A 15,701-nucleotide genomic window follows, 5' to 3' on the forward strand; every position below is an offset into this window, starting at 1 on the left:
ATTTCTATTTGTCCTATATCTATATTTTCTCAAAACATAATATTTAAAATTATGTGTCACTTCCCAATCTTGACTGTATGAATACAGAAATTAACCAATAATTATAGCTTATCATTTGGAAGAAAAAGTAGATAAATAACATAGGTCAGTGCAGCAGAAGTAATTATCTTGAAAGTTAACCCCAGCTAGGAGTAATAAGTACATAGTAACTGATTTTCTTTATTTACTTAGGTTGTCAATAATTTTAAATAAACTAAACTTGTATTACAATTACTATATTACAGTTTTGCAATATAGTTGCATCCTCAAGTCAGTCCTACTATTTCTCAATGTATTTGTTACCAAAAACATTAATCAGGATGGGCCACTAAAACATCTTAACAAATTTCACATGTGTTTGCCATTATCCATTTATTAATCCTGCAGTTTTGCCCAATATTTAACAAATTGCTTTAAAATCTTCGTAACAAGCCCAGTAAAAGGCAAGTGTTGAATAACAAATAAAAGTATTTCATACGTATGCTGAAGTTACATAAGAGTTCTCATTGCCAATATCAAAGACAGACGTGTAATAGATGAAAAGTAGCTTTTCCACAACACTACAAATTTCCCTAAACAACAAAAATATAGCAAACATTACTTAATACACTGAGGGGGGGGCAAGGGGAAACACAACAGTGTTACTAAGTTCACTGTATATATCACCGTTACCTCATACAGCAGACAGCCTAGAGACCAGATGTCAGATTTGAAGTTGTAACCATTTTCATGTATTCTCTCTGGAGACATATAATAGGGTGTACCAACTGCAATAAATACAAAGCATTTTTGAATGAGAATTTCTCTTATACAGCAGTAAAACTACAGATTTCCTGTCTGAAAAACTTTTTCATCTTCTATACATCTCATTTTTACACGTATAATTTCAATCCATAAGTACGAGTCTTCAGTTTGATAAAAATACACATGAATTAGATATCCATTTCTTCTAAAGCAGCTTTATTTTCACTACTGATATCTAATTACCAGAATTATTCAGTTGTAGAATACTTCCAAAACAAAACTTTTGCTTTTAGAGAAGCTCAAAAGTAATTATTTTCTTCTGAAGAGAACCAAGGGAACATAGTACACGCACATGCACACATGTCGCCACTCCTTTACGAACTGTTACCACTGTGGCTGGAAATATCAACAGCTAGAAATTCTTTTTGTGGCTTAGTAGTAGTAGTAGTAGTATTTTTGAAATTAGCTGTCTGTTCTTCCTTTTGAGACTATGCCAATCTGGAAAAGCTGCTTTTGAAACTGATAAACACAATTTAGTTTGGATATCTGAAGCTAAAATTGAGCCTGAAATCCAGAATCTTCATCTTCCCAGAGAGGAAGGCAGGAAAACCTCCTAGCCCGAGGTTCCTACAAGCACTTCAGCCATCTGCTGCAGGACTAGACTCTGCACGGGCTTTTCAGCTCCCAGATCTGTGGCTATCCTAGCTTAATCCTGCCTCAGAGCTCTGGACTCTGGAGACGTCTGCTCTTGAAAAGCAGTGTTTACTAGCACTGTCCCAGAGCAAATTTAAATTGGATATTGCAGGACATCTCTCCCCTTGACTTCAATCAGACACTACCCATCTGTGTTGCAAGTTACTTGGAAGAGAGGAATTGTGAAAGATGATTAAGATCTGCGAAAAAGAAGCCATTTAAAAAGGTAACCGAGTGATGGGTTCATATGCGACAGATCGACAAAACCAAAAGTTATAGAAAATAACAGGAGTGGCAATTTTGGTGCATTGTCTGAACTTTCTCCCCATATTCCCCTAAAATGAACTGACTAACAGCAAAGAGTCACAGATATATGTAGATTTTTACTTCAATTTTGTGTGGACAAATACTTGCTTTAGCACTGAATCCTCAGGATGAAAATCACCTGAATTCTGTCAATTCAACACAAGTTGACCTTATTTCAAAACTAAAAATCTTGCAGCATAGCCAGAGATTAACATCCACACTCTCACTGCAAACTATGGAAATCAGAGCATGACCCTCATGCTATTTTATTTAACACAGAGATCTGTTATGACTTCCACACTTCAGAGTTAGCCTTACCTATTCACAATTGATCTCTGTATGAAAACTAGAAACAGATACAGTGAATATGTAATTCCAGATCTGAATAATCAAGTTAATGGTTTTAATTTATCAGATTATTATTTTTACTCTAATCACTTCCCAAAGTTAAGGGGTTTGCTTTGACAATGTACCCTATCTTTTAGAAAAGCTGACATCCCAAACTATGTCATGCTTTCTTAGGGAGAGATGGAATACTTTCCTACTTGCCAGACCCACCTTAGACTGGGAAACCCAGTACCACCTTATACCAGGTCAGGCCACTACTGCTGGTAACCCATAATTTAAACTGATCTCCTTCTTGGCAAACAATATTGAAAAAAATATTCCAAATCCATATAAACTAAGAATATGCTTGTCTAACAGATGAAGTTCCATATCGCACCCTGCAGTAGATTTTTTTTCCCCTAAATATTTCATGGGGGGGGAACTCTCATCCCCAGGTTCCACAGCCTCTATCTCCAGAGGCTCCCTCAACACGAGCCTGAGGAATCACTGCAGCTCTGAACTGAAACTGCAAGAGATTAAGAGCTTAAAGGGAAAAAGGCCAGGGAAAGGCAACTCAAAATGATGGAGTACTGTGAAAACCATTTTCTCTCATGGGATGTTCATGTTCACCCACAACAGAGGAAAGAGAAAGAGGGATGATCTTTTCCCTATAAAACAATAGGCACGCAGATGGGTGGTCTGCAACACTGCAATACTACCAGAATAAACAGAAGCAACTTTGTTATTCTAATTTATCAACAGCAGTAATTTAATGGGAGCTTAATGACAGCTATCTTAAAATTGGAAACTGTAATTAAACAAAATTTGGCATAACACAGCTCTCATACCTTTATTATCCTTACTGTTGTGCTCCTCCCTTCAATTTTATTTTATTTACCTTCCAAGGACTTACAAGCTTGGACACCTCTGAAAACTTTCAGCTGGATTTTGCATCCATTAATTACTGCACCAGCCTAGTATATTCTGATGCTTTGTTGCCAGAATTCATCTAACAATGAAAAAAAGTAAGTTCAAGCATAATCTGGTTCTTAACTGGTTACAGCAGCACTGCCCTTGCTGCTCTAAGACATCACACAAGTAGCTGCCAGTGAGTAATGTGCCTGAAAGAGGCTTCACAGAATCCACAGGGGGCAGCTGAAAACACACAGGTTTGAAGGTTCATAGTTTCCCAAAAGCAAAGGTAATTTTAACCAGTAGCTCTGGGAAGCCTGCTGATACATTAGGGGTCTGATATGACTGTGAAAGATTGATGACAGTGAAAGGGAAGAACAAATGCTGTCATTTTACAGCATTTAGCCTGGTGTAACACCTTAACTGCAATACAACCTGAAGCCCCAAATGGCCAACAAGTGAAAGGAACTGAAATTAGTTATGTTAGTTATCAAATCACAAAAGCAACCTAAAGATCTAGACATCATTACTACTTGTAAACTGGTTTTAACAGAACATGACAAGAGAGATTCATTATTCTGACATTCAGAAACTATTAATGGCATTGCAACCATTCTTTAAAACAGGGAGCAATCTTGCTCTCGTGAGACCTCACCTGGAGTATTGTATGCAGTTCTGGTGTCCTCAACATAAAAAGGACATGGAATTGTTGGAACAAGTCCAGAGAAGGGCCACGAGGAGGATCAGGGGACTGGAGCACCTCCCATATGAAGACAGGCTGAGAAAGTTGGGGCTGTTCAGCCTGGAGAAGAGAAGGCTGAGTGGAGACCTCATAGCAGCCTTCCAGTATCTGAAGGGGGCCTATAGGGATGCTGGGGAGGGACTCTTCATTAGGGACTGTAGTGACAGGACAAGGAGTAATGGGTTAAAACTTAAACAGGGGAAGTTTAGGTTGGATATAAGGAGGAAGTTCTTTACTGTGAGGGTGGTGAGGCGCTGGAAGGGGTTGCCCAGGGAAGTTGTGAATGCTCCACCCCTGGCGGTGTTCAAGGCCAGGTTGCACAAAGCCTTGGGTGATGTGGTTTAGTGGGATGTGTACCTGCCCATGGCAGGGAGGTTGGAACTTGATGATCTTAAGGTCCTTTCCAACCCTAACGATTCTATGATACTGTGATTCTATCTATGATACTGTGATTCTATGAATCTTGATCATAGCTGTACTGCTTGCAAGCAATTACCACATGTTATTATACAGTATGGAGGTTTTTTTCCTGTTCAGTGAAAAAGAGCACCACAATACTACAAAGACATGACTTTCTTTACTCATCTGAGGACTTGGAAGTGAGACAATACAAGACAGAGATGTCAAACATTAAGATGCCTATCCTTTTAAGGACAAAATTTGTAACTTTAGCATTCTGTTCACTGCATTTGCATTATCTCTGATAACCTGCAGGTCTAAATGGTAAACTCCTTGAAAATGGCCTGAGTCAAATAAACTGCTTCCTCAGTCTGCTGCTGCTCTGCAGCTCCCTCCATTTAAAGATGCAGCAGATCCAGAAAGCAGTGTTTTCTTGTGCACACCTTCTGCTACTGGGACAGGCAATAGACATTATGGGAATGGTGGTTATTAAGGAGCAGGAAGCTGGATCTGAAGTATCAGAGGCAAAGAAACTGTTATGAAGAAGGGAGTTAAGACATAAACAACCACATACGTCCCATTGCAGCTGAGCTAGAGTGTATTCACTTAAAAAACAACAATGCATCGAGGAGTTGCACATAGCACAGTAACTAGCTCTAAATACAAGCATTTTTGAGCTGGAAGAAATCTGCCTGGCAAATGTTGATATTACTCATACAAAACAATGTAATAGCTGATCCAGAGATGCTTAATAGACTAGTTTTAAAAAAAGCCATGTAATTTTTACTGACATTCCATGCATGGGAATACAAACTATCTGAGGTCAGGAAGCAAGCTAAAATCACTTCAGTAAGTCTTCTGATTTTCAAAGAATTCCAAACCAAGTTTAAAAAAAGGCCAAATTTATTTAAGCAATCAAACAATGTGGTTTATAAATGACTCCATTCCACGAGGAATTTTACAATGCAGAGTTCAACACATGCAAGTGTTTAACAAGATGAAGCGTTCATGCTGAAGACAAACTAAGCTGCAGTATGGAACACTGAGGGTAACAAACTATTGACAACAGATTCTCCATTTTTTTTTTTTGTTACTCCTTTATTTAATATAAGTGTAGGAGATTTCTAAGCCATAGGCTCATCTTCAGCCACAGATACAGGACCTAAAATACTGTAATTATCCAAAGTAATCTGTAACCTAACTACATTATATAAATAGTCTTAACTGCAGAAACCAATCTCTATCTCGGGTTCCTTTATAATGTAGCATTGGAACAGCATAATAGTTTATCTTCGGTTTTCAACCTATTGTACAAGAGCTCAGATTTTATACATAAAATAAGAGCTGGTTTAATGCAGCTTCTTTGATGACTTGTGACAAATCAGCTGGAGGTTTCCCTGCAAGCCTTCCTGTACAATGAGAGTGCAAGTTCTCAGAACAGTTTGGTTAAGAGCATGCAAGTGGAGCTTTGCAAAATGGTGCTGCACACCCCCATATCAGCACTGGCTTTGACACCCTCTGCTGGGTTAGAGATCCATATGTAAGAGAAAAGGAGAGTGTCTGCACACATTTTTAAAAGATATTTTATTCCCCACAACTGACGTGAGTTTACTGTCAAATCGCTCATAACAGAGCTCTGTGCTGGGGACAGCAGTTCTATGGAAATGACAGAAGTTGTCAAACCACAGAAGAGACACCAGAATTCAATACAGATGATCCTTTGCTTCCAAGCATTTTAAGAAAGCTACGGATCTGCTCCTTTGCCCTGCATGAAGGCATTCACACCATGGCAGCAGTGTCCACCTGGACAGCACAATGTGCAGCTCTCTAACAACCACGCTAGAGAACTGAAGTGATTTTTTTCTTTTTGTAATTGAAACTCTAAAATACTGAAGGACTAATTTAAGGACTACCCTTAAATCCATTGAATGACTAATAAAGATGGGAAAATGCACATTTCCATGAGCTAGCTTCAGAACCACCATTTCAAAGACCATAAGGCCTGGCATTCAGCAATTAGAAAAGAACCAAGACAAAACTCAAAACCAGACCCCTCACACACAGTCATAGGGAAAGGAATAAGAAGCCTTTTTTGGATCATCTTCCCCTTTTTAATATAAAGTCTTCTGAAAATGAGATTTTGTCAAGTTTGTATTGTATCAACAATGCCAAATGTCTCCACTTCTGCATTTTTGGAGAAGATATTTTCTCTTTTCAGAAAGGTATATACATGGCACAACAGAAAATTCTATTGCTTTGATAAAGCTGTATAGAAAGAGTTAAGAGCATTAAAAAAACCTGACCAGTGCAGTATTACCAGTTGTTTCAAATGGACCATCAGCAATTATTCATAATTAGCAGTTAGAAGCTGTAGCTAATAAAATTTTAAGTACATTTCTTTATCTCTGAAAGCCTGAATTTAGTTTGCTACTGAAATTTTTATAAAGCCTGCAAACAAGTATAAATTGCTACATATATGTTTGTACTTTACTGGGTTTTGTGCACCAAAGGTTTATGGAATCATAAAAAGATATGGATTTGAGAGATACAACAGGAAAACCAGTATCAGAAACTGCAAGAGAAACTCATTTTAAAAAAGTGGTCTCTGCTAGTGACATGATAAATCAGGGTGTCACTGCCTCCCGTGTAGCCTAAATTAATAGCTGAACAAAGCCTTTTTCCTAGGCTGAATTCTGACATTAGGTCATAAGTAAGAGGGAATGGGAGAAAAGGAGATTGGGGAAAAAAAAAGGAGAAAATAAAAAATAACAGCTCCTCTACCAAGACACAGCATCCAACATTAGAAACAAAGCTTCCATCTCCCTACCGCCCACTCTCTGGATGACTCTTGCAAGAGATGAAGTTAAAAGGGCTTGAGGCTTTTACACTGTTCCTAACTCTAGCTCAGTCTTCAGTCCCTTTGCAACGATTCCCCTGCAACGAGCAAAAATAATCTAGGGCTGAAGCAGTTTCTTCCTCTAACTTCCCTATTTCTGCCTCAGAACAGAAATCTAGCTCTTCTGTTCTCACAACTGACTTTTGCCTTCTTTGTGCACTCCCACCCACAGATTAGAATTTAGAGCTTCCTTTTCACACTCCTAATTTACATCCTTCTTCCATTCGAAGGCAGTAGCAGGACCCAACTACAAAGATCACCACACTGCTACCAGAGGTGGCCACTGGACTATGACAGCAGCACAAAGAGCAGCACTTTTAAATACACCATGCCATGAACTATCATCATATGATAATCTGTAGGGTTATATCTGAACTTCAGCATGGAACTCAAACCCATTTCCAGTCTGGTCTCACTGCTTCTCCTCTGTCCCTTTCTCTATCTTTTTCATTAATGCAACACTGTAGATGCATGCCCAAGTTTTACCTCACTCCTATTAAGATCTCAGCATTTACTCATGGTTTTGATTATACCAGTATCAATATGCACCAAACATGATAAATAAAACAGAAAGGCACAAAAGCATGACTAAAGGCTTTCTGGAAGACAGGGAAGTAAGGATTTTATCAAAAATTTACTTTCTAAAATAGGCTTTTGGGGCTGTTAAGGATCACCCACACCTCAAATATGGTATATACATACCACACATCAACCCCCTCTTTTTCCACACTGTACTGAAAACCAGGACTATCTGAATAAGTTAAATTAAGAGGTGAGGAGACAATCAACATTTTAATCCAAAAAGTCTGATATTTCATAGTCTGATTAGAAACACCACCATCTGAGCAAAAAATTCTTTGTGTGTCCTCCCATGGCCTTAAGACAGGGACTGTAAGCATTACTTAACCATTCTTAGCTTTCTTAGATACTATCTTCCTTACAATGCAGTCTTATCAAACATAAGAAAATAACCAAATACCTAATTACAGAATTGCCACTGTCATTTGTGAAAAATTCTGACAGCATTTGAATTAATTTTACCTTTCTGTATATTCAAGTACCACTAAGGTACTCTGCCTGACTCAATACCCTTCACAAGGAACAGGAGACAACTCTAGATGCTGCCATCAATGGCTCTACTCTTGAAGGGTCCAAAAGTTCATTTCACACCCTCTGCAGTCAGTGAACAGGCTTGAATTTAGCAACCATTAAACACAGCCACTTCAGCAGGGAAAAGGGGTTTTTTTTCTTAACTAAAAGCCATAGCTTTACCACAAACACTAATTCTTTACACCTCTCTTTAAAGCAGATGCTACTCTATTTATAAAGCTTTTCTCTTTTAGAGAGATGCTCTTATACTCTGTCATTTGTCCATTCCCTACATTTAAACTTAAAATAGCTGCCAAACTTTTACTTATTACTCTTTAAAGGCCATTTAATCACCTCAGTCTCCACATGATACTCAAAAAACGCAAATTAAATGAAAATTTTGTTTGGAAATAGCTGATGTGTCCTGGTTTGTTATTTTTTTTTGTTAATAATATGTTATTTTTGTAATGTGCTAGCAAAGAAATCTGGTATTTCAAAAAGTTTTCTGTGATTTTTGTGGTTTGATGTAGCGTTTTTTTTGTTTAGTTTCTAAACTCATTATGGTTCAATAAAGCCCAATTCTGATCTCTCCTTGACTTACTCAGCTTAGACTGGGAAACTCCACCTTAAAACAGGGAAGCTCCTCTGTATAGCCTTTACAAAGCATATAACCAACATGTCTTCAGTTCTACACACACACACAGGCACATCGAATTACTTGATTTATTTCCAACACTGATTAAAGTTCAAATGAATTTAAGAAAATGCATATCAATCTTCTAGAATCATGGAAAGGTTTCAGTTGGAAGGGACCTTCAAAGGTCATCTAGTCAAACCCCCTGCAATAAGCAGGGACATCTTGAATTAGATCAGGTTGCCTGGAACCATATCCAGCCTGGCTTTGAATGTCTCCAGGGATGGTGCATCCATCACCTCTCTCGGCAACCTGTGCCAGTGTTTTACCACCACCTGTAAAAAGTTTTTTCCTCACATCCAGCATTAATATCCCCTCTTTTAGTTTAAAAGCATTAACCCTCATCCTATCTCATTGTTTCCTAACATTTCCAGAAAACAGCACTATCATGAAGACTTGTTTTGATCCAAGAATAAACATTAAATGATTCGAACAAGCTACTGGGGAACGGAGGAGCAGGAATAACAGACCAAACAATGAGCTGTACAACTGAAAGGTGTTACAGCCTCTCTATATTTCTCCATGGTGCTGACCATTACTTTATTTTTAAATATATATGTAATTATATATATAAATATATGTTATAGAAATTTCTTTATTATAGAAAAGCTTTAGCTGGACCAAACCTCCTTCTTCCACCTCATGAGTGTTCATAGTATTTTCACCATGTAAAAAAATATACCTCCCCAACACCTGTACTTCAGAGAAGGCTTACCTAAAGAATGTGCAGCTGTAGTTTTGGAGCTGAAAAATCGACCAAGTCCAAGGTCTCCAAGCTTTACCACCCCTGTAGCTGTAATGAACACATTGGCTGGCTTTATATCTGGGGGGAGAAAAAAATAATAAATTTAAAAGTCACAATGAGACTGCAAAACCAGCTACTGTTCTATTAATAATAGACTGAAAGAGGCTTTTATTTACAGCTAGTCCTAATAAAATTTGATTGTGCTGCTCAGAAAGAGGAGTCTAGGATTCAGAATTTCAAATTAACTACTTTAATAGTATAACCATCACTCAAAAACAGAAAATCAAGACCCATGGAAAGTGTTTAAAAGAAAAAAAACACAAGCAAACAAACAATAACATCAAAACACCAGCATCCACCCCACACCCAAAGCAGCTTATAAAGGGAGTTCATTACAACTTTATATAAGCTACATATAGGGTCTTCCATTAGAAGTAGGTTATGCCTTAAGTAACAGATCAAAAATGTTTAAGAACTGTAAAACATTTTTCATCACTTATGCTGATCAGATTACCCACAGTGGTGTGATGTTATTTGAGATAGGCAACTGATTCTCTTTAATAGCAGACATTGGAAAAAGGAAGCAAGTTTTACTCGTGAGAATGGTTATTTGAATTGAATGGAATTGAGCTAATCAAGTAGAAAGAAAGAAATAATTATGTATATCTAGAGTTATTTTTCAAAAGTAACACTCAGTTATAGTGTTAATCCAAACCTTCAGAGATAACAGCAAAGATTTTCATTTTATCATTTTCAACAAGGTAACTATCCCATTACTCTTCTAAACAAACTGACCTAGTATTTGCTTAGCAAGTGTGCTTAAGCTCTAACTCAGCTCAACAGCAATGCACTGTTGCTTGAACTTAAAAAGAAAATCTGTTAACTTGGACAAGAGGGGGTTACTGTTTGCATAAGATATGGGTACAGTAAAAGGAATGGTAAATAACCCTTCACACACCAGAATTCTCAGGTTTCCAATAAAAAGTTACAAAAGCTTAAAGCGTAACAGAGGAATACAGAAACAGTTATGTTATGCAGCTATCTGACCTACCTTTCAGGAGTTTGTACCACCTTTGTTTAACAATCCAATACTGATACCAGCTAAACTTAAAAATAGCTTCAGTTGTCATTGGCTTTGGTGTGTAACCATAGAATTGTTAGATTTGAAATAGGTTTGCCAGAAGCTTTGAAGACTGCATTTCAGTTTAAGGAGTTTAAATTCCTTCTGTTTTTTAAAGAAAATATACTGAAATAAGCTAGTTTAGTTATAAAAGCATTAAAGGAAGATACCTATACCCTATGGAAAGGGCCTGTAATTTTACGTCCTTCTCTTTGGGTATTTTGCACTTGCAGATATATGTACAAATGGGCAAAGGGGAAGAAAAAAGAAAAAGAAGAATCACAAGGGAAAGCTACTAGCAAGGGCAGGGGCATCTAAATTCATCTCCTGAAGAGTGCAACGTCTCTGGTTGCAAATGACAAAGCTCAGCAGAGATAGATGACTTTTGTTTTCAGGCAGCTATTTACATCCCAGCAGAAGGAAGTCACCAACCTAAGACACAATTTCACCTGAACCCAAAGAGATAGCCCATATACAGCTTGAAACTCATAACCAGTGGGATTTCCAGAGCAAAAGAAATGGTACATGTGAGAAGCAGCTATACCATGATCTGTTTTATTTGACTCTGTTCAAAGGTAAAATGAAGACAGCATACAGAGGAGACAGCACTAAAGAGGTTTAAAATGGGTAAAAGAAATTTAGTACCTGACAGAGTTAGCTGGCATCTACAAGGGCTGTTGGGACACAGTACTTGACACAGAGATTGGAAATAGCAGAGAGAAGTAGAGAAGGGGAGAAAATTCTCATAGCTGGACATAATCCAGTAGATAAGGGAACGGGAAATGGGCCTATACATCATCAAAAAGCATAGCAGGAGACAAATACTTTCACAAGAAAAAAAGGTGCAAAAGGTCAAAAGAATAGATGAATAGCTGTGCAAGAATGCAGGCAATGGGAAAGAGAATGGGAAAACACAGAAGAACAGGACAGAAAATGAGAGCCAGCAAAATGAACTGACCAAGCAAAGAGGTAGCAGTGCAGGGTCTCCATCACAGTACCATGAATTTTTGAAACCTTGGTATCACAAGCCATTGCTGCAAACAAACACTTGCTGCAAACAAATGCTTACCACAACAAATGCAGAACCACGAATTTCTGTCACACTCTTCCATTGCTTATAAAACATTACAAAAAACACACATTGTGTCAGCTGCCAATATCAATTCCACTATGATGTTATTTGGTGTCATTGGCATTGAAACAGCTTAATTCTCACAAAGTAAAAGGTTTAGCAAAGACAAATATCACCGTTGATCCTGTATTACCTCTATGCATAACACGACGAGAATGCATATGTTCCAAGGCACTGCAAAGCTGAACAAAGTACTTCCAAACCGTTCTTTCAGGAATCAACCTCTTCTGTTTCTTAAAATGCTTAAAGAAAAAAGGATGGACACTGAATATTAAAATTTAAAACGTACACAAAACATCTGAAAAAAAACCAGAAAATCCTTTATTTAAAAACAAAAGATGCTCCAAACTAATGAGAAAAGTTTAACAAAAATTCTTGACATAAAGCTTTTCCCTTAAATACTAACACATGTATCATCAATGTATGTGCTTGTCAACACAGAGACACACATGACATTAATGAAATCAAGCTGCTATCCCAAAAGAAATATTTATATGCTATTTAGAAATCCTCAGTGCAGGATTAATGCAGTCAGAACAGTCTAGCATAGAGTAAGCAGACACAGAACAAACAAAGGTCAGATACAAAGGTATGCGCCACAGAGCTTCCTAAATTAAATACTTCCTTACACCAACATGGATTTCCATGAGCTTATTTTCTAAATAGAAATGAAAAACAGTAGTGACCCATAAGCACAAAGGTCATGTAAGAAGAGTTTATCCGATTAATCTTGGAAACTTCTGCTATACGTAAAACAGGACTAAAGGAACTGTGACATTTCTGACAATTTCACAGATAGCTAACTCCTGCTCAAATATCTTCCATCCTGTATGAATGACCATTCCCAATCACTGGTCACAGTTCAATGGCCTGTTAAAGCCTACGTTAAACACAATTATGCTCTGCTACATTCATCTCCTTCAAATACTACATTCAGGGACTGGAATGACACAGTCCTCCAAAAATACCTACTGAAAACCTGGAATTCAGCCAATACTAAAACATTCAAGTTTGATCCCTCTAAATTTTGCAGCTAAAGGTAAGACAACTGAAAAACTGCTGCTTATTTAATCTCTCTTTTTAAAGAATTCCCATTTTGACAGATTTTTAAGTTAAATGCACAAAAGAAATACAACACTAATACTAGCAAAATTTTAGATGGAAAGCAATGTACTTAGATCTATTTTAGCACCATATGTACACACACACTTCACACGAACACCCTAAGAAAGTTCATATAACAAGCATTTATTATGCTGGAAAAATAAAAATATTTTCATATGCTGTATTAAAATGTGCCACTGAGAAGTTGACAGATGCATCTACGCGTTAGAGATGCATGCAGGAGTATGAGAAAGATGTTTTTAAACTAAACATAGCCAAACGTATCTGTGATACAAAGGATCATAACATTTCACCGAAATGTGTTTAGTTATAGTGATTATTCAAAATACATTTTCATTTAAATGAGGTAAAGCATATAAATTACTTCTTTAAATATAATTCTCTTGCAGTCTTGGACTGAATCCAAACAAACCCTGTGTATCTGTTCTCCCCATAGCTGGATTTGCATATCAGAGGACTGTTTGATGTCAACAGGAAGATGGAGACCAGGTTTCTTTTCATTCAAAACTAAATACACAATACATGTAAGCATGTGCACATGAAAGCACAGTTGATTTTAAAATGCATTCTGAAATCATCATAATTATAACTAGGTACTTTATTTAAACATTCTGATTTTTTTTTTTTAAATCTAAGTACAGTGATGCGCCACCATTAACAAAATATCTGAAATGGGAAGATTTTCCATTACAGATTTCCATTCCAATGTACCTAAAGTACATCAGCATCCTTTTAAAGTATTTATGTACAAGCATTCTTTTGACATTTTATTCATTTGCCATTTATAACACTGTAGCCGACTGTACACCAGAAAAATCAGCTTCAGTTTTTACAGTGCAAGCATTCAGTATAACAGTTTTTAAAATGTAGCCTCACTCTACTGAAGGCATTAATAATTTTGCATAACGACTCTTTCCTGACTGAAAGCATCGATATTAATCCTGTAGAATTTATCCATCTAAAGAGGATGTAAAAAAAGAGCTGCTAGATTTGCTAACTATGTTTAAACTAAACAAGAAATAAGTATCATTTTCTCTTGTGTAAGTTTGAAAACAATTATCTCTAAAATAAACTCACTGAAAATTGTTTTGTGTACTAATTAATTACACTATCTTCTTCCCTCAAAATACATATTCTCAATGTTTTCTTGAGCTGCTGTCCGCCAACAGCCAGAGCAGTGATGAAAAGACTTTGCAAAACTAGCTACTGAAACAAATTATATGTTTCTAAGAAACAGTCCAGCAGGCAGAGTTAATTCTGAGAAAAGTCAATAAGGAAAAGGAATCCCATTCCTGATTAGAACTTCTAACAAGAAATACAGATCAATGGAAAGCATGGTCAAACCTTTTTTATGCCAAACAGCATAATTAAATTCATACATATAGCACATATTAACTGTATTGAAAGCAAGATCCTTTTCTCTCTCCTTCATTTTTAAATAGTCCACAACACAAAATGCAGTTCTACTGGTTGTGGGGTTTGCCCCCTCCCTATGGGGAAGGCCAAAGTGCAGATGACATGATGCCAAAACAATAATTTTTAACCTCTACAGTAGCAGAGTGTAGCAGCACCACAAACAGTTAATGCTGAAACTAATTCTCTGCCTAATGCTGTAATGTCTCAAGCATCCCAAAGTCTACATAATCAAGCAAACTTATTAGTCATCTTCCACTATATAAGAGTTGCTATTACCTGCTCAAATTTGACCTCAGAGGAATACAGCCTGACATACAGCTTTCTGTGGCACTCTCATCTTCAACATTTCACTATTCTGCTTCTTCCACCTGTCCTGATGTTCCTCAAATCACTGACCTTCTAGGGTGTGACATTAAAAAAACATAATCCTGTTAGAGATGAAGCATCAGTCTCAACATATTTGAAACTGGGCAAAAAAGGAACTGCTTGTACATGTGCATTAAAAATTTGAGCAGTGTTGCAAGCTAGTGTTTTATCAGGTAAACACAGAATACCAGGCATGCTCAAGCAGCACACTATCTCCTAGCCAGAATTATTTGTTTCAAAAGACACATCCCACAAGGTTTCCGTCCCTGAGAATGGAATCTCAAAAAGCTACTTTGAAGAGTTTTCACAATGGCACTACAGAGGAAACTGCAATTCAGTCACTTAATGCAACTAGAAATTTTTGTGGTCATAAATCTGGTATTCAAACGCCTTAAAGAGCTTTAAGGTAGGCAGGTTATACCACCAGCTTGTCTTTTCGTCCCTTTTCACAGAATGAAAGAGCAGTTTGGTTATAGGAAAATGGAATTCTCCTGGGCTTCTTTAATGAATTACTACAAGAAAAGTTAAATATTCTCCAAATGTTTCCATCCTAGTTTAGTCAAACATAGTTGCCCCGCACCTAAACAGCACATGCCATTCAGCTTCTGGGAGGGATAAAAAAAAGTAAAAGGTAGACAGGGAAAAAAAAAGTTTTAAATCAATATAAAAGCATAGAATGATATCATACTGAGTTTCTGAAGATGATGCTTTAAAGGTCAAATTCCAAAAGCAAAAGTGACAGCAATTAGTAAATGGTCTTATCTAGACTTAACAAGCACAGTTCAGAGAATACTCTTAAAGGACTATGTTTGACTTTTGTAAGAAAACTAAGGATTTACTGCTGATGAGTAAAGCACAGTGAGCACGGATGATTTCAGTGCAATTGGAGACCTCGGGGGGGGGGGGGGGAGGGAAGGAACATACTTTTATTAAAAAAAATTAAATAAAAATAAATA

At 37.1% G+C, this 15,701-nt stretch overlaps 1 protein-coding gene across 2 annotated transcripts in view; it reads right to left on the reverse strand.

Moving 5' to 3' along the window:
• NEK7 (NIMA related kinase 7) overlaps positions 1-15,701 on the reverse strand; it is a 67,467-nt gene that overhangs the window by 10,422 nt on the left and 41,344 nt on the right. For both annotated transcript variants that reach the window (XM_057429091.1, XM_057429090.1), the window contains exons 6-8: positions 11,972-12,080; positions 9,557-9,664; positions 712-806 (exon numbers count right to left, since the gene is read on the reverse strand). In XM_057429091.1, coding sequence (XP_057285074.1) covers positions 712-806; positions 9,557-9,664; positions 11,972-12,080 — 312 coding nt within the window. The remainder of the gene's footprint in view (positions 1-711; positions 807-9,556; positions 9,665-11,971; positions 12,081-15,701) is intronic.

Source organism: Pezoporus wallicus, unplaced genomic scaffold (genome assembly GCF_028554395.1).
Source record: "Pezoporus wallicus isolate ANWC-B61680 ecotype Strahan unplaced genomic scaffold, APGP_CSIRO_Pwel_v1 contig_593, whole genome shotgun sequence".
In the NCBI taxonomy this organism is placed as follows: domain Eukaryota; kingdom Metazoa; phylum Chordata; class Aves; order Psittaciformes; family Psittacidae; genus Pezoporus; species Pezoporus wallicus.